The sequence below is a fragment of the Danio aesculapii genome, chromosome 23 (genome assembly GCF_903798145.1).
Source record: "Danio aesculapii chromosome 23, fDanAes4.1, whole genome shotgun sequence".
Classification (NCBI taxonomy): Eukaryota; Metazoa; Chordata; class Actinopteri; order Cypriniformes; family Danionidae; genus Danio; species Danio aesculapii.
Window position 1 is genome coordinate 13,502,596 of NC_079457.1, and position 21,308 is coordinate 13,523,903.

At 35.4% G+C, this 21,308-nt stretch overlaps 1 protein-coding gene across 1 annotated transcript in view; it reads right to left on the reverse strand.

Annotated features, from left to right (window-relative positions):
- plxna1a (plexin A1a) overlaps positions 1 to 21,308 on the reverse strand; it is a 454,670-nt gene that overhangs the window by 50,374 nt on the left and 382,988 nt on the right. Inside the window, exons 19-22 of the mRNA XM_056449070.1 lie at positions 20,809 to 20,952; positions 18,522 to 18,756; positions 9,752 to 9,894; positions 1,711 to 1,967 (exon numbers count right to left, since the gene is read on the reverse strand). Coding sequence (XP_056305045.1) covers positions 1,711 to 1,967; positions 9,752 to 9,894; positions 18,522 to 18,756; positions 20,809 to 20,952 — 779 coding nt within the window. The remainder of the gene's footprint in view (positions 1 to 1,710; positions 1,968 to 9,751; positions 9,895 to 18,521; positions 18,757 to 20,808; positions 20,953 to 21,308) is intronic.

Here is a 21,308-nt window from a genome sequence, read left to right on the forward strand (position 1 = left end):
TGTTGTGTGGTGAAGTGAGGGAGAGAAGAGGGGAAAATAGTATATTGCATATGAGAAGTTCAGACGCAAAAATCTCTTAGTGCCGCCTTAAAATTGTTTTCTAAAATGGCAATTTTGTTTAAGGTTCCTGTGTGTAGGTTCAGTTATTTCACATTTATTGCGATAAATAGGTTATTTTAATAGCATTTAAAGTGACATAAATAAACATCGACATCGATCAGGAGAAAAGCTATCATTTTAAAAGAACTCTGAACTCTTCATATACTATTAACGTGATAATAATCATTGTGCAATATACTGTGCAGCCCTACACTGGAGGGTCGAGTAGCAGAGCTGGTACAGATGCATCCACACCTCTACGATCACTTGTGGAGATATTTAAAAGAGTCGCATAACAGATTAGAAGAGCCATCGCATCACTCCACGTCTTTTAAAGTTCTAAACATTGTTCCATTTGATGTCTACACTGCAGAACCTAACAGTGAAAATTACTAAATGAAATAAGTTAAATGAACTTATAATTTTTTTAAAGTTACTTTGACTTAACGAAAAAGAGTTATGGTAACTCATAAACTGACTTTATTAAGCACACTGTAAAACCCAAAAAGTTAAGGTAACTCAAACCGTTTGAGGAAACCGATTGCAACAAACTAATTCAGCTCAAAAACTAATCCTGAGTACTGTGAACTTACTCCATTTGAGTAAACAAAGCAATTTGAGCACAGTAAAACCTAATAAATGAGGAAAACTCAAACCAACTGAGTACTGTAAAACCCAATAAGTTAAGGCAACGCAAACCGTTTGAGATAACCGATTGCAACAAACCATTTGAGTTAAACTAATCTATATGAATACTGTGTACTTACTCCATTTAAGCTGAAGTAATGAGGTATTTGATTAACTAATAACCTTCAACACAGAGTTCAAAACTCTTTTTAAATGGCTAGAATTAACTTTCAGTCAATTTTGAGTTAACTACACTCATTTCATTTGATAAAGTTTACTGTTGGGTTAGGATTGGAGTGCAGAACTCTAAACGAATTAGTTATGAATGAATTAATTATGCTTTTTTCTGTTTACTCTGATGCTAGAAGGAATACCAAACTATTTAAGTAGCTATATAGTTGTTTGGACTTAATTCGCTTAAGTTAATTGAACTAACAGTGATTTGATAACTAAACTTAAAATGTTTAATTTACTAATACACAAAGTTTGATGATATCAACACAAATGATATATGTGTATGTGACACAATATATAAGTTTACAGTACTCAAACTATTTTGTTTAAAAACTTAAATGGTTTGCCGCAATCAGTTCTCAAACAGTTTGAGTTAACTTAACTTATTGGGTTTTACACTGTATCCGTTATTTAAACCACACCAAAGTTCTTTTGTAAGTAGACCAAGGTTTGGATGGCAGCATTCACATTTAATAAAATAAAACTTTCAAAGAAATTGCACTAGAGTTTGTTTTAATCAAACCAAACCTGTCAAATGTGAACACAGCCTCAAGTAGACAAGATTTGGTATCTTCCTGTACCCTTTGGCATTCCTACCTCCATACGCTGAGTCGGTATTTTGCAGCTTTCTGACACTTTTAAACATGCAGTTTTTGCCACTGTGCCTTTATAAGCTCTAAAGCTCTCCTTTTTGATTGACTACCTGTGTGTGTGTGTATCAGTGTGACTGTAATATTAATTGTCTCGCACCTCCTGAGCAGCAGTTTGGGGTGGTTCTTGCTCTCCAGGTTCTTGTCGATGAGGTCAGAGAGCAGCTGTTTGAGGACTCCTGTGGCATACTCCATCTCTCCCTGTAGAGCTGTCATGATGAGCGATGCCACGTTGCCACGGTCACGCATGGAGAAGGAGCGTTGAGCTTCAAGTGTGCGGATAAATGTCAGCAGGAAGTGCTTCTTGGTGAGGAGTTGACCAAATAGAGTCAAGGCCTTCTCGACATTAGCCTGCACCTGTGGAAACACACATGGAACACTGTTAAAGCTTAAAAAAATAAATAAATACCCCAAAAATGACAAAATATAGACAGAATAATATGATTAATATCATTTAATTTATCATTTAAAGACCCGGAGTACAGTGCTGTTAAAAAAAATCTGAAAGGGAGGTTTTGCAACGATTTCATAAAAGAACCACCATTAAAACCCAAAGAACCTTCAAATGACAACCAATTTTAAATAATTTGCTAATTTTCCTTCGACTTAGTCCCTTGTTTATCAGGGGTCGCCACAGTATAATGAACAGCCAACTATTCCATCATATGTTTTACGCAGCGGATGCCCTTCCAGACACAACCCAGTACTAGGAAACACCCATACACTCTCACAATTACACACACACTCCAATTTAGTTTCTCCAATTCACTTATAGCACATGTCTTTGGACTGTGGGGGAAACCAGAGCACCCAGAGGTAACCCACGTCAACACGGGGACAACATGTAAACTCCACATAGAAATACCACCTGGTCCAGCCGGGACTCGAACCAGTGACCTACTTGCAGGGAGGCGACTGAGTCACTGTATCACCCATGACTTAATCTATGGTGTTTATTTCCCTCTTCAACCATTTAAAAAGTTATCAAATGTATGATGTTCAGGGCTGAGATTACTTATAAATTGTAATCAGCACTCATTACACTGAGCCACTGTGCTGCCTTTAAATAACTTTAACAATTTTAATAATTCAAACAATTTTTGCTACTTTAAAATAACAAATTTGTATATGACATAAAGAACTTTATTACCATTATCCACTGTAAAAAAAAGTTCCTCATTAAACCATAAATTGCAATAAAGAACTTTATTTTCTAAAAAGGTGGTCTAATTTATGAAACATCAATCTACATGAATTTGTGGACAACTAATAAAAACATTGGTTACAAAACAAAACAAAACAAAACATAACAAAACAAAACAAAACAAAACAAAACAAAACAAAACAAAACAAAACAAAACAAAACAAAACAAAACAAAACAAAACAAAACAAACAAACAAAATTAAATTGTTTAATGATTTAATAATAAAAATAAATAAACAAAACTGTTTTAATGAAATAAGTCTCTTCTGCTCGCCAAGGCTGCATTTATTTGATTAAAAATCCAGAAAAGAAATGGATTTTTAAAAATAAAATGAAGTAAAGTAAAATAAAATAAAACAACACAAAATAAAAAAAAATATGATTTAATAAAAAATAATAAACAAAAATGTTTTTAATGAAAGAAGTCAAAAATACAGAAAAAAACAATATTGTTGTCATTCATTGCGGCTCTCCTTCCAGCTGCAACCTATCACTGGGAAGCACCCATACACCCTCATTCACACACATGCACTTTGGATAATTTAGCCTACCCAATTCACCTGTACCACATGTCTTTGGACTTGTGGGGTAAATCGGAGACCCCGGAGGAAACCCACACCAACGCGGGGAGAACATGCAAACTCCACACAGAAATGCCAACTGACCCTGCCGAGTGTCGAACCAGCGACCTTCTTGCTGTGGGGTGACAAGCACTACCCACTGCGCCACCCCTACAATATTGTTGAATGTTACAATTTAAACTATTAATGCGAATTATAATATGTTTTAAAATGCCATTCATTTCTTTGAAGGCAAAAGCAGCTGATCGGCTTAAACATTTGTTGAAACATTCTATTTTTTTTAGTATTCATGGCACAAAAAACACACACCACTCTTACCCTTGGTTTTTTTGGAATGCGCAAAAACAAAGCCCCGTCCACTACTCAATATTCCAAATCAGTTGGAAGAACATCAACATACTGAAATAAAAGTCTCAGCAACATCCAGTTCACACAGACTTTACAGTTTATTAACATGACATATTGACACACCCCAGGAATAAAAAGATTTGATTTTATTGCAAGAAAAGGTATGATCGGGTAGCACGGTGGCTCAGTAATTAGCACTGTCACCTCACAACAAGAAGGCCGCTAGTTCGAGTCCCAGCTGGGCCAGTTGGCATTTCTGTGTGGAGTTTGCATGTTCTCCCCGTGTTCGCTTCGGTTTGCTCAGTGTGCTCCAGTTTCCCCCAAAGTACAAAGACATGCGCTATAAGTGAATTGGATGAACTAAAATAGGCCGTAGTGTATAAGTGTGTGAATGTGCGAGTGTATGGGTGTTTCCCAGTACTAGGTTGCAGCTGGAAGAGCAGCCAGCTACATAAAACATATGCTGGAATAGTTGGCGGTTCATTCTGCTGTGGCGACCTCTAATAAATTACTCAGTCAAGAGACTAAGCCGAAGGTATGGTTTGTTAAATGAATTTTATTACCTCCCTTGACTACAAGACTTTGGCTGTGTCTGGAATCACATACTTCCATACTATATACATTAATATGTGAAACACAGTATGTGAGCAGAGTAGTACATCCGGATTTAGAGTAGTAGTAGTGGTAGTAGTAGTATAGTAGTAAAAAAAAATCTGGCAAAACTTCTGGCAAGATTTTGAAGTGTGCATCCAAAGAACACTTCCCTATCCCATAGGTCAAGCGAGAGAATTTATGAATGAGAGTGAAACAGCGCATGTCATGTGGCGGGTCATGTGATAATGCATACCTGTCAACATTGGGATGTGAAAATAAGGGATATGCCATACCATAATAAGGGATTCCCCTGACCCCCCTTTAAAAAAATCCCCAAATACTAAATCTGTTCTTCTGGAGCTGTTTCATTATAAATAAGCAGTTAAATGGTCAGTAATATGTTTTATTATTATCATTTACAAAAGAAAAAATAAATAGTATACATTACCAGCAAATAAATTAGCAAACAGTTCAACTTATTAAAATTAATAGCTATTATAATGAAATACAATCAAGCTATCAAACCTCATTAGCTGTTTCCTCACTGTATAACTTCTGATTAAAGAGCAACAAATGAATCTCTTATTTATTTAGATTTTTTTTTTCGTTTGATTAACAGAGGTGTCACTTTAAAAATGCACACATCTAACATTATAATGAAAGCTTTTGATTGCTTTTCTAACTTTTTATGCTCATTTAGGATGAAATTAGTTGTGTTTGAAAAAACAAAACCACCAAGATCGACATCTTTAGATATCATCATTATTAATTATGTGTAAATGTCTGTTTAAACACGTACCCAAAACCCAGACTTTCACTCCGCTTCAAATCAGGTGTACAGAATCCGTTTGGGAAACGGCGTCTATTTATCACTATGGAGCGCGTCAGCTGACAGTCTCACACCACTATATGAATGTTTTGAGGATTGCATATGAAGGGGAGACGGCACATGTAATAAAAAGGAAGGGAATCCCGCCGTTTTTTAATTTATTTCAAAGTGTTTTTATGTCTAATTAAAACGAAAGCACAGAACAGACTCACATTTAAGAGCAAGGGGCGGCCCCTAGTGGTTCGGCGGTATGGGTTGCTTATGGGGAGGATTTTTAATCTTTAATGTTTATTTGCCACCCTTCAGAGACAGACTGAAAATTAGGGAGAAATACGGAAAATACCTTTACGGGATGATAAAAAAAAAACACGGAAGAATCCCGGGAAAAACGGGAGGGTTGACAGGTATGGATAATGACAAATGGCATATACAGTACATCTGTAGTACACCTACTACTCACATTCACACTACAGAACATTTGTTTCTAACAGTCGTGAAGTAAATTCAAATCCAAATCCACTGTAGTACCTCGATTTTGAACACAGCTCTCCTTTAACTTTAGTTTTTTTTATAAGAAATAAAGGTCATTTCTGAACTCATCATTGTTTTAAATGTGTTTGACTGACATATTCTCCCTCTCTGAAACGCAACGTCAAAGCCCTTCAGTAAAGTAAACAGCATTCAGGCAGTGGTCCGCATGAGGGCTGTTCAGCTCTCTGATTGACATCAAAGGGAATGTGAGATGTTTGCAGCTCTGAACACAACAGAAGGAGATGCAGAGCGAGGCCGAGGTTGAGCTGAAGAAGGACAGAGAGAAAGAGGACAGCAGGAAAGCAGACGTGACCTCGGCGTCCCGGAGTGAAAGATACTGACGTGTCCTTCCCTGATGCGCAGGACGGTACCTGTCACTTTTCATCTGCCTTGCTCTCTCACACATCTTACCTGTACAGTTTCCTGAAGCCGAATGTTTATAGTAACATGACAAAAGCAACACATCCTAAACATGTTTTACCCAGTCCTGACAAGCTATTGTGAATGGCCCTGGCTCTATTTATATATATATATATATACTCTATACTATATTTATATATATATATATATATATATATATATATATATATATATATATATATATATATATATATATATATATATATATATATATATATATATATATATATATATACACTCTATACTCTATACTATATATATATATATACACTCTACACTCTATACTATATATATATATATATATATATATATATATATATATATATATATATATATATATATATATATATATATATATATATATATATATACACTCTATACTCTATACTATATTTATATATATATATATACACTCTATACTATATATATATATATATATATATATATATATATATATATATATATATATATATATATATATATATATATATATATATTATTTTATTTTTTATTTTTTTTATATCTCATTATTTATTTATTTTTATTTATTTGTGTTTGTATTTTATTTTATTTTATTATTGGTGGGTCAGTTGACGTTTCTGTGTCGGGTTTGCATGTTCTCGCCATGTTCGCATGGGTTTCCTCAGGTACTCCAGTTTACCCCACAGTCCAAAGACATGTGGTACTGATGAATCGGGTTGGCTAAATTGTCCATAGTGTATGTGATGTTTCCCAGTGATGGGTTGTGACTGGAAGGGCATCCGCTGTGTAAAACATGTGCTAGATAAGTTGGTGGTTCATTCCGCTGTGGCGACCCCAGATTATTATTATATTATATTTATTTATTTATTTTTATGTATGTATTTTATTTATTTATTATAATATTGTATTATTTATTTACTTGTTTATTTATTTATTTATTTTCTATCTTTCTTTTAGTAAAACATTTTTTATTTGTTTTGTAATGTACTGATGATATTTGCTCCAATTTTAAAATAAGATTTATTATTTAAAAAATATATTTGTTTCAAATTTCATATTACAAATTAATTAAATAACATTAAACAAATCTAAAATCTGAATCGCACTAATATGTTAATATTCAACCATTGATGGGTATAATGACTCTAAAACTAATGAAAGTAAATAATTGAAACAAATTATTAATGAATTCATAAACTAACAAATTGAAAATATACAGTGGTCAGAATAAATACACCCCATTTTGACAATTTTTTTTTCATTTCTCAGAGAACATAAGCAATACATTTGAACAAAGGATATTTATTTATTTATTATTATTTTTTAAAGGGTTTTAGGGGTTCTTTTTTATGGTTTTTCACCTTTAATTGGGATAGGATAGTGGAGGACAGAAGGTAAGCATTGGGAGCAAAGAGAGGGGAAGGATCGGCATAGGATTTTGAGCCGGGAATCGAACTCAGGTCGCTGTGAGCACCATGGTGCTATATGTCGGCGCACTTAACCACAGGCTATTGACCCCAACCAAAACAGATTTATTAAACACATATACATATATATATATATATATATATATATATATATATACATATATATATATATATATATATATATACATATATATATATATATACATATATATATATATATATATATATATATATATATATATATATATATATATATATATATACATATATATATATATACATATATATATATATATATATATACATATATATATATATATATATATATATATATATATATATATATATATACATATATATATATATACATATATATATATATATATATATATATTAAAATAATATTTTAGTCACCAAACATCTTTAGAAAGAGAAAGATAATACATTTAAATTCAAGAATTTTTTTTTTCAAAATTGCAAACTACAAAATTTAACACCATCCCTTTATTAATCTAGGGTCACCACAGCCCAATGAACCACCAATTATCCAGCATTTGTTTTACGCAGCGGATGCCCTTCCAGCTGCAACCCATCACCGGGAAAAAATGTAACATCATTTTATAGATTTTTTGATTCTCTTGATTTTTCCTTTTTTTAAATAAAAAAATAATAATTTTTTCCTAGCATAAAAATTTGGGCTACTTATTTTGGGACTTAAGGGTTATTGTAAGTTAAATTGACCAATTTGGCATTGTACGATGTCTATTGTGAAACATCATGATGGACGATGGCATCGCCGTCATAGGCAGCGGTGAATTAATTATTTATGAATTACTTATTTGTAGCCTATCGTTTCAACTACCTGACCCGCATGGTCTTTGTTTTACCCATAACCAAATCATAAATAAATTAAGACAAGTTACACACAAATTACCACCAGAGTCACTTTTTCCGCGGGAGGGATCTGTGTCATTTTAATGGCGTCGACAAACTTGGTTGGTAAAAAAGGTGCACAACCAACAGGAACCAACCAACAGTATCTGAGGTTTTCGCTAAAATTAACTAAAAGTACAAAAAAATTAGCTAAGTGTACTAACGCTGTGACACGTTACCTAATAGATTCGAAAGACCGAAGAGTTGTTAGACAGAGACAAGTTGAATTAAATATCATGTTTAACAACTATAGTGAGACACGATCCAGTGATACATCCTTGATAAACTGTCCAACGGGCCAGAGGATCAAGATGTCAGCTCAGCACTGTGATGTCTATCGGCCATCAGCAATAGACAATGGCATAAACTATCGACCCAACCTTAACGATGATCATTTTTATAGGCTTGATTTGCACTGAAATCTCATTCTGTAAACTTCAACATAAACCTCTGTGATAAAAAAGCTAAGGCCAAAGCTCCATAATCCAAAGAAATTAAACAAAACCAAAAAAAGCAACGAATAAATCCGCAAGAGAACACCAGAATCAGACTTCGAAGCACAGTGCCGTCTGTTATTGTCCCCTTCAGCACCTTATGCACCATGTAACCTGACAAAGGCCCTTTTTTTTCTTCCTCGACAACACAGACTAATAAAGTGCCTCAATTCTTCTCTGCTGAGCCGAATGAAATTTGCAGCCTCTCGGGGAGGCCGATTGTACTGTAGGTTGCTTTGGGGCGAGAAGCTACACAGAGCAATAAGGGCCTGAGCCGTTCGCATAGGCACTTGATTACGCCGGGGACTCGGGGGCAAATACAGTGAAAACAAACCCCAGATGAAATAATAAACATGCATTCTGTGCGCGAGCCAACAGCGTGACCTGCCGAACGCAGGCCGCTGGACGTAACATGGAGTATTTAATTGTGCTGACCGCTGTGTTTTCAGTCGCATTGTTTTCTTTTTGTGTGGATCATTAACATCTGGCTTTATAATACGAGAGGTCACAATCTGTACCATATTGAACTCCAAATTGCAGGTTCAAAAGGTGATGTTTTTTCACTCCCCATAGAGCCGGCGACCCCATTTATCAAAAGCAAGGGATGTCAAAAAGACCGAATTTACGATATACATTACGTGTGCTGATCACAGCGTTATTGTGCTTTATATGATCTCAGCAGTATGTCAGGTGCCTGATGTTGTTGTTTCTGGTGTTATTAGTGGGGATTTTGGATTGTGTTGTTAGTTCTGCTCTAGGGGTTTTTTTCCATGCTGTTGGCGATGTACTGACCCGTACCTCCATCTCCTTGAGCACCGGGTGGTCCTCGATGCCCGGAAACAGCACCCTCATGGCGTAGGTTCGGTAGTCCAGGAATGGGATACCGGCTCCATCTAGCTCCTGGGTCAGTTCGTGGATGTCAGTCTGGAGTTCAGCAAAAGCTGTGAGGAGAAAATCATTTGAGTTACATGATTTTTACCTGTGGTTTGAACAGTAAAACTGGAATTATTAACAACTAGATTGTGGGTTTGATTCTCAGATAACAACTTGAAAGCAGTTTAAAGGGATAGTTCACTCATATATGTAGTTCACTCATTAATTATGCTCCATCAAATGGTTTTAAACCTTAATGAGTGTTTTTCTTCTGTTGAACCCAAAATAAGCTATTTTGAAGAAGCTGTTTTGCTGATGCCCTTCGACTTCCATAGTAGGACAAATAATTACTTTGGAAGTCAATGGGTGCCAAATAGTCAGTTGGAAGTACATCAACATACTAAAATAAAAGTCTGAGCAACTTCAAGTTCACACAGACTTTAATCTACACCTTCTTATCACGTATTATGCATGCGCATGATGTCACTGTTATAACAGATCCTTTTTTCAGGCATTTACCATACCAGTCAACACTTCCGTTTTTCCTGGGAGTCTCCCGTATTTCACAGCCATCTGCCGCCACCCTCCCATTTTGTTATGTCTCCCCCCAGTCCTCACCTTTTTGGTACAGTCTCCCACATCACCACCACCCAGTCGTCAACTTTAGTAGAGTATTTCCACCAATTGACGTCACTGCCCGAAAACCGGATCATGGTACAGTTACTATTACCTGTATGCACTCCATATGTACACACATGTATGCAGTCTCCCATATTCCACACCCATCTTCCGCCACCCTGCCATTTTGTTATGTCTCCCACCAGTCCTCACCTTTTTGGTACAGTCTCCAACACCCCTACCCAGTTGTCAACTTTAGTATAGTATTTCTGCTGATTGCCGTCGCCTGCCCGAAAACCGGTTCATGGTACAGTAACTAATACCTGTGTGCACCCCCATATGTACACACCTGTACACAGTCTCCCGTATTTCACACCCTCTTACACATCTCCTGTCACTCTCATATTTTGTTATGTCTCCCCCCAGGGTCCTCACCTTTTTAGTACAGCCTCCAACACCCCCACCTGGTCGTCAAATTTAGTATAGGTGTCTCAGATTGCCGTCCTGAAAACCGGTTCATGGTACAGTTACTAGTACCTGTAGGAACCCCTTTATGTGTACACCTGTACGCAGCCTCCCGTATTTCACACCCATCTCCCGCCATCCTCCTTTTTTGTTATGTCTTCCTCTGGTCCTCACTTTTTTGATACAGTCTCCAACACCCCCACTCGGTCGTAAACTTTAGTATAGTATCTTTGATCGCCGTCTGAAAACCGGTTCATGATACAGTTACTAATACCTGTGTACTAATACCTGTATGTACACACCTACGTATACACACTCTCCCATATTTCACACCCATCTCCCGTCACCCTCCCGTTTTGTTATGTCTCTCTCCGGTCCTCACTTTTTGGTACAGTCTCCAACAACTCCACCCGGTCATCAAATTTAGTATAGTATCTCCAACTGCCATCACGGACAATCGCCGAACCTGGTCCATGGTACAGTTTCTAACACCTGTACGCACACTACTCGACACCACACACCACCCCCGGTTCTCAACTTTGATACTCAAGCCCACCCCCAACCACCTGGTTTCCTGGAATTTTCCTGAAACAAATTTTGACAGGTATGGCATTTCAATGCAATCTCACAGTAATTCGTAACTTTTTGACTTAGTGGTTAATTTGTATGAATTCATAGGATCTAATTTATACAATTTAGTACAATTTGCTCATCACCGAATGACGATTGGGTTTAGGGGTGGGGTTGGGTGCCATGCCTCCTTTTTAAAATCGTACATTTTCATACGACTGAACTCATACGAATTAGTCACTAAACTGACAAAACGTAAAATACTTACGTTTTCTCATAAGATCAGGCTGGGCATTTACACAGACGCAATAACAGTTGTGTGAATCAATAGGCAGTATGCATAAAAAGTTTCCTGTTTTGGGCTGAAAATTTAGTGTAAATGGTCCCTTACATTACTTGTATGCATTTGAGAATAGTCAACATCATCATCAACCACCAAAGTTCAGTTCAAAAACTTAAGACCGCAAGAACAGAGAACCCGTGACAGAACCCTGATGCATTCCTGATATCGAGGATGCATGCACATGTAGACTTGAGTGCAGTACTCGCTCTAGAAGTCCCAGAAGTCATTGTGGCTAAATAAGGGAGATGGGAAGTGCAGCATTTTATATAGATTTATTAATAAAGTTTAGAGATATAACTTGTTTATCTCAGAGCTTTCCCTAAATGAGATGGCTAAAGTTAACATTTAGGGTATTTAGGGCATTATTTGCTAAAATTCATATTAAAATCTGTTTTATTTGTATTGTTCAAAGTATATTGAAAGGCTTTTGTGCATGCTATACATAATGAAAAGGATAAAAACAATATATCATTGTATAAAAGCTGTAATATTTAAATTATTTTCCGTTAAAATGCATAAGGGTCATGTGACAATCAGGAAGAATGCAGCATCTCATTTCTCAAAGGACATGTTCTGCGTTCTTGCGATCTCCCGAGATCGTTCTTCCGAGGTAACTTTGAATACTAGTCCATTCTCTGCATTCGTGGAATTGAGAAACAGCCTGTATTTCATTACTAATAGGCAGCTCGCTAAGTGTTAAGAGATTCGAAAGTTTCAAATCAACTTCGTATGACGAATTTAATCAAACAAAATAGCATTCCTTTAGTACACTCAGTGCTTAAATTCATTCACTCGTTTTTATTCACTCTTTCAAGAGGACTATATTACTGGACAAATGTAGGGACTAGAGAATGAGGGTAAAGGGAGTGATTTGGGATATTTGACCACATAACATAAGGACATCATTGGTGTGGATCAGCCAGAGACCTGTGATTTACCTGGAGCACAGGCTTACTGAGCCATCAGAGAGAGCAGCAGTACAAACAAACAAAGGCACAGCTAATGGCTAATTAGCGAGCAATCCAGTGCTGGTTTAGATAGCAGCGGCGCTCAGTGGGGATATCAGCTTCACCTCTCTGCTTTACATTAGCCCAGAAATGTTGTGGACATCACCATAATTGGAATTGCTTCACTCTGAGTGCTTTCACAACCAAAACCAAACGATTTCTGAAAGAATCGCACCATCGGTGGCGTACGAAACTTCTCCGACTTGTTTTGACAAACAGCTTCAGCACTAAAGGAGATGTTTTGCTAGCTGACCTTGCCTTGCCGCTGCTGTTTTCTTCCTGAGAGGAGTAATGTTTTGACCACTACAGCAGGAAGCCTTTAGAAATTGGCATTGGGGTTGTCTGTAATGCCCCTTTGCGCTTCACAATCCGACACACGCCTCTTCAAATAATGAAGCCAAATTGAATTACAAGGCCATCCCTCATGTTGGAAATCTTTGTTAGGCCTTTCAAGTGCACTTTGACGAGGAAGAACCATTGAATTAAAAGCTCTTTAGGCCTGTCACATTTTCTCTCTCTCTCTTTTTTTTTTCTTCCTCATTGGGAGACTGAAAATCCCGTCGGACAGTTCATCTTGAATAATATTTGTGTAGTATTTTTAAGACGAAACGGCATCTTCTTGGAGTAGGAGCTTCTTGCTATTCGTCTCCCAGCGGACGACGCGGAGGAACAACAGCTGGAGGAAATTATGCATGAAAAGCTCCGCTCCTTTATTAATTACCCACTCATGCAATTAATTGACTTTCTTTTCCCGTGAACTTTGTGTGTCTCTTACGTCTCTTCCCTCCCGCTCTTTTCCAATAGCACAACCAAATTAGTCGTAAACCGAATAAACAAACAGATTGACAGACTTTGCATTGCTTCTGTTTACCCAACACGCGAGTGTTATTGCAAGAAGCTCCCACTGACCACATTTTCATGCGTTTCCCAATGAAGCACTTTATTTAAAGCTCATTTTAATTCGCAGTTAGGGAAGGCTCAAAGCAAATCAGATCTCGATTATGAGACATTTTATTATGCACAAAAGTATATAATCTAAACCTGAAATCTAAAAATAGCGTAATTTTCCCCCCCCCAAAACCTTTCTTCGCACTGTGAAATCTAGACTTGTGTTGAACAAAAAACTAATTAAAAAGAAACTGTTAAAGATAATATCTAAAATATTTTCATATTTGTGTTTGCTAGTAGTAGCTTTCTTAAAACGTTATCAGGATTTATTTTGACTCAAATTTAATTATTACATATTATTATTATATTGCATTAATCCTATGTATTAATTATTATACATTTATTTGCATATATACATACATATATACAGTTGAAGCCGGAATTATTTTATTTTGGTAAAATAAGCGTAATCTAGAGGCCCTTGCCTTTCATATAAACCACTTCTGATACCAATTGATGGACTAGAAGTCAAGTTATTACTTATTGTTTATAAAACTTGGATAGGCGACAAGACTATTGTCAGGTAGTGTATAAACATTTTATATATATAAATATTTCATATTATTATTATCATTATTATTAATTCATTTATTCATTCATTTTCTTTTTGACTTAGTCCCCTTTATTAATCTGGGGTCGCCACAGCGGAATGAACCGCCAACTTATCCAGCATATGTTTTATGCAGCGGACATATGCAGCCCTTCCAGCTGCAACCCATCACTGGGAAACACATACACACTTATTCACACACACACACGTACACTATAGAGAATTTAGGCTACCCAATTCACCTATACCGCAAGTCTTTAGACTGTGGGGGAAATCGGAGCACCCGGAGGAAAGCCACGCGAACGCAGGGAGAACATGCAAACTCCACACAGAAACGCCGTCTGACCCAGCCGAGGCTCGAACCAGCGACCTTCTTGCTGTGAGGCGTATTATTGTTATTATTATTATTATTATTATTATTATTATTATTATATTATTATTATTATTATTATTATTATTATTATCATTATATATCATAAAATAGCAATATTTTAAGAAATGCCAATGTTCCCACATAATGATTGTTGGGGGAGAAAACTGTATATATAACGATTGTATATAATTTTGTGAAATATGTCAGTTTTGGACAGCTGAGCTTCACTCTTCTCCAGCCCATTACCTGACCCTGTTGACCTCATTGGCTTGGACAGAAGCAGCGGTTCCAGAACTTCAGGTCATTACCAAGCAAATCCATCCCCGGCCCGAGCCCGAAATAACCAAGCTAAGGTCATAAATATTTTGCAGAGGTTGTAAATAATGTCAGCGCATATGATCCAAATAAAATATTGATGCACAGCCTGAATGGCGTGGCGCTAACAAACCGTTCAGGTTGTCTGCTAATGAAGGCGGTCGGTCGCCAATCAGAGCGGATCCAGCTTAAAGAACGTGACAGCTAATCAATGCCAAGCGTTTCCTTCACTCATTTCTTTCATCATCCTCTCTCTGCCATTCAGCCTCTCTTCCCCCTTTGCACAGGAAAGCAGTGTTTGTTAGCTAGCTTTAGCCACGCCGCCACGTTTCATCCGCCTGACAGGGTTGTGACCAGGAGAGCCGACAGTGCTAAGATAATGGCCAATTAGACCCAGTGCATCTCGATGAGCCTGGCAGACTGTGGCACTGCAGACCTTTATAGAGGATGGGGAACTGGGCAAAAAGCAAATGCCATAACAGTGTAGCCCACCAACACCTACCTGTTACCAGGACACGCAATGGAGACCAGAGAACAAAAGATGCTAATGTGGAGCTTGAAAGCAGGACCTGCAGATTTCATATTGATTGATAATAACTATTTTATCCATCCATCCATCCATCCATTCATCCATCCATCCATCCATCCATTCATCCATCCATCCATCCATCCATCATTTGAATGTATTTTTTTTACTTAGATTAATATTTTTATCTAGAATTATTATTTAATTTTTTATTTGAAACGAATGTATCTATTACTTTTTACAAACAATAATTGCATTTTTTATATTTTATTGCTTTTTCTGTCTTCTATCTATCACCCACACATCCATCTTGAAACTGTTTTTGTTTTATTTGTTTTTATTTATCCATCAATTCATCTATCAATCCATTATTCAAATGTATTCATTCATTTTCCTTTCGGCTTAATCCCTTTATCCATCAGGGGTCGCCACAGCGGAATGAACTACCAACTCATCCAGCATACTGTATGTTTTAAACAGTGGATGCCCTTCCAGCTGAAACCCAGTACTGGGAACCACCCATACACACTCATTCACACACATACACTACAGCCATTTTATTTTCTCTAATTCACCTATATCGCATACCTTTGGACTGTGGGGGAAACCGGAGCACCCGGAGGAAACCCACGGCAACACAGGGAGAACATGCAAAGTCCTCACAGAAATGCTTTCTTGCTGTGAGATGTCTGTGCTAATCACTGTTTCGTATTTATTAGTTTAATGTATTTATTTTATTGTAATTCCGCCCATACATATACAGTATAATTTAATTTCCTTTATCCAGCCATCCCTAGGTTTAATGCAATTTAATCAATTCATTTATTTTAAGCATAATTTATCAGTTTTTTTTTTATTATTATTAATCATTTAATTTGTATCATTGCATTTATATATATACAGTTGAAAGAATTATTAGCCCCCTTTTTATTTTTTTTATTTTTTAAATATTTCCTAAATGATGTTTAACAGAGCAAGGAAATTTTCACAGTATGTCTGATAATGTTTTTTCTTTTGGAGAAAGTCTTATTTGTTTTATTTTGGCTAGAGTATAAGCAGTTTAAAAATTTTTATGAAACCATTTTAAGGTAAAAATTATCAGCCCCTTTAAGCTATATTTTGTTTCGATAGTCTACAGAACAAACCATCATTATACAATAACTTTGCCTAATTACCCTTACCTGCCTAGTTAACCTAATTAACCTAGTTAAGCCTTTAAATGTCACTTTAAGCTGTACAAAAGTGTCTTGAAAAATATCTAGTGAAATATTATTTACTGTCATCATGGCAAAGATAAAATAAATCAGTTATTAGAGATGAGTTATTAAAAATATTATGTTTAGAAGTGTGTTGAAAAAATCTTCACTCTGTTAAACAGAAATTGGGGCAAAAAATAAACAGAGGGGCTAATAATTCTGACTTCAACTGTATATACATATATACATATACATACATATACATATATATATATATATATATATATATACATATATATACATATATATACATACATATATATACATACATATATATATATATATATATATACATATATATATATATATATATATATATATATATATATATATATATATATATATATATATATATATATATATATATATATATATATATATATGTATGTATATGTATATATTTATATACAGTTGAAGTCAAAATATATACATATATATATACATCATTCAACATCATCTACTGTACTATATCTTTCAACTTTTTGATTTGTTTTATTTATCCATCAATTCATCCATCACTCCATTATTAAAAATGAATAATTATTTTTTTACTTTCATCTATCCATGTATACAAAAATTGATTTAATTTGATATAAAATTGTATTTTTTTTAAATCTATTTTTGTTCCGATAATCTATAAATTATTGAATCACTTCTCAATTTTCTATCTTCATGGGGTATATGCACAGCTAGTGGTTTTCAGCCAATGATAAACTTCCGGTGAAAGCTTAATGTGACTATTTTATATTTCATAAGGTTCCTTTTACAGCAACGATGTTGTAATGAAATTACAATTCATTCAGTTAAATAGACTTAAGCATTTATTTAGTTGTTCAAGCGTAAAATGAGATAAAAGACTGTGTAACCACTATAGCGCCATCAGGATATATTAAAAAAGACATGGAGGGGGAAATGGAATTTAATACAGAGCTTCTTGTTTGGTCTGAGACCCACTTTATATCGTACATCTATCAGGCAGTGAAGATCACTGAGTTTTAAAGAAATCAAACCTTAAACGTGGCAATTTTATAATGGAAAGACTGGAAGTGCTGCGGCTGGCTGAAATTAAAAGTCTGTGTGCATGTATCCTCATTCAGTCCTTGTTCTATCCAAAATTGTTTTTTATTTGATTTTATTTTATTATTATAATTTATTGTACTATTATATTTAACTTGCATCCATGCGAGATGAAATGTCATGCCAGCACAGACCACAAACCAAACGGTTGCCAGGATATTCTAACAACAGGAATGGTGTCACCATGGTGACAAGACAAGAAAAAAAACATGTTAATGTGGAGCTTGATGGCAGGTCCCGCAGGTTTCACTTACATCATGTATGAAATTCACTTGCTCTGATGTTGACATATATGACAGGAAGTGTCATTTACATAAAACGCTGCTCTTAAATGATTAATTAGGAACAGATAGAGGGCAAAAGCTTTTATGTGTTACAATAGTATTCATTTGTTAGGAACAACTACTATTATATCAGCAAATTACAAGACAAGCCAAGGTGTATCTTTTGTAAAGGAATTAATGGAAGTGCTAGGGGTATAAATCTATATATAATTCCATCTATACATAATTATTGTTTTTACCTTTAGTTTTTCTTTTTGTTTTTTTTGTACTTATTAATTTATAAATAATTACATAATTTTTGTTTATAGTTATATAGCTGCAAGCCACAGATGAGACCCGACTTACAAATAACCAAAAGCTCACCTTCTTTGCACTCGAGGGCGACTCTGGACTCCAGGTTGTCCATCTGCAGCTGAAGGCGTTTGAGCGTCCGGTCGGCGTCCCGAGACTTGCGCTTGTAGGCGATGAGCACAGCGATGATGACCAGCAGCAGTAAACCTCCACCGCCTCCAATGCCAATAATGGCGGGCAGCGTCAGGAGGCTGTCAGAGTAGATCTGCAGCGTCCCAGGGGAATATTCAAACCCTCCTGCCCGAATCTGAAACACAGGGACCGGAGACTTGACTCACTGGTATGAGAGCTGCAATTAGCTGCCATTAGCATTCATCAATTTGTTGAGGCAATTCATTTGTGAAGATCAACTTTTGTTTTTTTGCAGCACGAAAGCAACAGCAGCTCTGCACAAGTCCCAAATTAAAACTTCATGAGCCAATCACATTTGTGAGACAAGCTAGGAGATTGAAAACCCATTCAGCTCAAAATGTCCCATTATTACTGGATCATTTCAAGCTTGTTTCTCCAAAATAGAACATTTAACAAGGAACCGTGTGATTGTTTACACAGGCCTCGTTTCTGCAAAAATCAATCCACAAAGGTGTCGGGGTGTTCGTTTTAACTGTAAAAGTGTTTGTACACAGTTTTACACCAACATGATGCAAAAGATAATAAGCTAATTTTTTTCTTTTCAGAAAATAAGGGTGTTTGGCCCATTAAAACTCAACAAGATAGGACCTTGTGACTGGTCGCCGGAATGTTGCTATTTTGTTGTTTTTGCAAGTTTTGCAAGGGCTTGTTTAACAGTTGCTAATGTCTTTTGTGTGATTGCAAATTGACTCAAAGCAAACAAGCCCTTAGAAAGTCTGTCACATCTGAGATAGCTATTTGGTTATTGTATAAAATAAAATGTTTATAATAATAATAATAATAATAACAATAATAATAATAATAATAACATCAATAATAATACCATTATTATTATTATTATTATTATTATTATTATTATTATTATTATTATTATTATTATTATTATTATTAACAACAACAACAACTACAATAATAACATTTTTTTCATTATTATTATTATTGTTATTATTAACAACAACAAAGACAATAATAACATTATTATTATTATTATTATTATTATTATTATTATTATTATTATTATTATTATTATTATTATTATTATTATTATTATTATCATTATTACTACAATTATTACTACTATTATTATTATTAACAACAACAACAACAATACTAATAACAATAGTATTATTATTATTATTGTTATTATTAACAACAACAAAGACAATAATAACATTATTATTATTATTATTATTATTATTATTATTATTATTATCATTATTACTACTATTATTATTATTAACAACAATAATAACGTTATAATAATAATAATAATAATAATAATAATAATAATAATTATTATTATTATTATTATTATTATTATTATTATTATTATTATTAACAGCAACAACAACAATAATAACAATATTATTATTATTATTATTATTATTATTATTATTATTATTAATAGCACTTATAGCACTAATTATATTTCTTTTGTGTAGAGCGGGCTGCAGATTTACAGTAAAACACTTTGGGAAAATGGCGCTAATATAAACATTTATAACTGAACTACAAGCCAACTGCAGTGCAGACATGACGTGACCGTTTGCACCGCACCGCAGGCATTGTGTGCTGTCTGCGAAACTGCACAGACCCCTGGGAAAGCATGAGGTCAAAGATCCCGGTCATGCAAAATTTCCTAGAGAGACTCTCTGTAACAGGGGTCGCGGCGGTGAACACACAGCTGTGTGACGAACACACACAGGCCAAAAGATACTCAAATCACACACACTGAAAGAGAGAGCTGCCAGACGGGATCCAATGCACCAAGGGCGGCCCATAAGTAGGTCAGTGTTCATGGGACAGGAGCACAGCTGTGTCTGCATCTCCTCTCAGTCCAGCACGAGGACGACAACGCAAGGAGACACGGCTATTTTTAAAACCAGCATTTTCCAAAGAGCGACTGTACAAACATATACTTCAGAGCGTTTCCCTGAATTCGATGTGACATATTGCGGCAAGTATATGACAGATGCCTGAAACTGCCGTAAATATTTTTCCTTCTCTGAGTATTTGACTTTTTTTTAGAGCCATCACAACAGATGACATGCTGTGGCAGGATAAAGAGTGTCCTTTCAAGACCTTTAACTGAGATGGTTTTGGGCTTCTTTCTGACGCTGAGGTGTGTTTTTTTGGACATTTGGATGTTTGGTCAGTGAGTGCGTACCGTGACTTTGTGTTGGCCGGTGAGGTTTGGCCATTCGCACAGCAGCTGCGTCTCTGAGAGTGTCAGAACACATGGCGTTTCTCCAATAAACACGGTGTAGTTCAGTCTGGAGTTTCCAGGAGCGGCAGGAATTAAATTACGACCCTGTAAGACACAGGAAAAAAAAATCATGAAAGACATGAAAAGAAATGATCAAACACAGCTGACATTTATTGTTTTGACATGAAATCCACTTGATTCTCAAACTGACTTGTATCACTTTGACCTTCACCTTAACACTTCCACACGTACATTTTAATGCTCCCCTTACCCCCCCTACAGGATTTTTTTTATTGTTAAGGCAAATTATAATGTGTTTTTTTAAGTACAAATGAAATTAAAACTAATTATATGATTTTGTTAGCTCACATTGCTAGTTTTGTGGTGAACAATTCATCTGTGCATGTCATTAGGAAAAAAACGTCCTGTTTGTTTTGAGTTAAATTCTCAGATGACTTCTG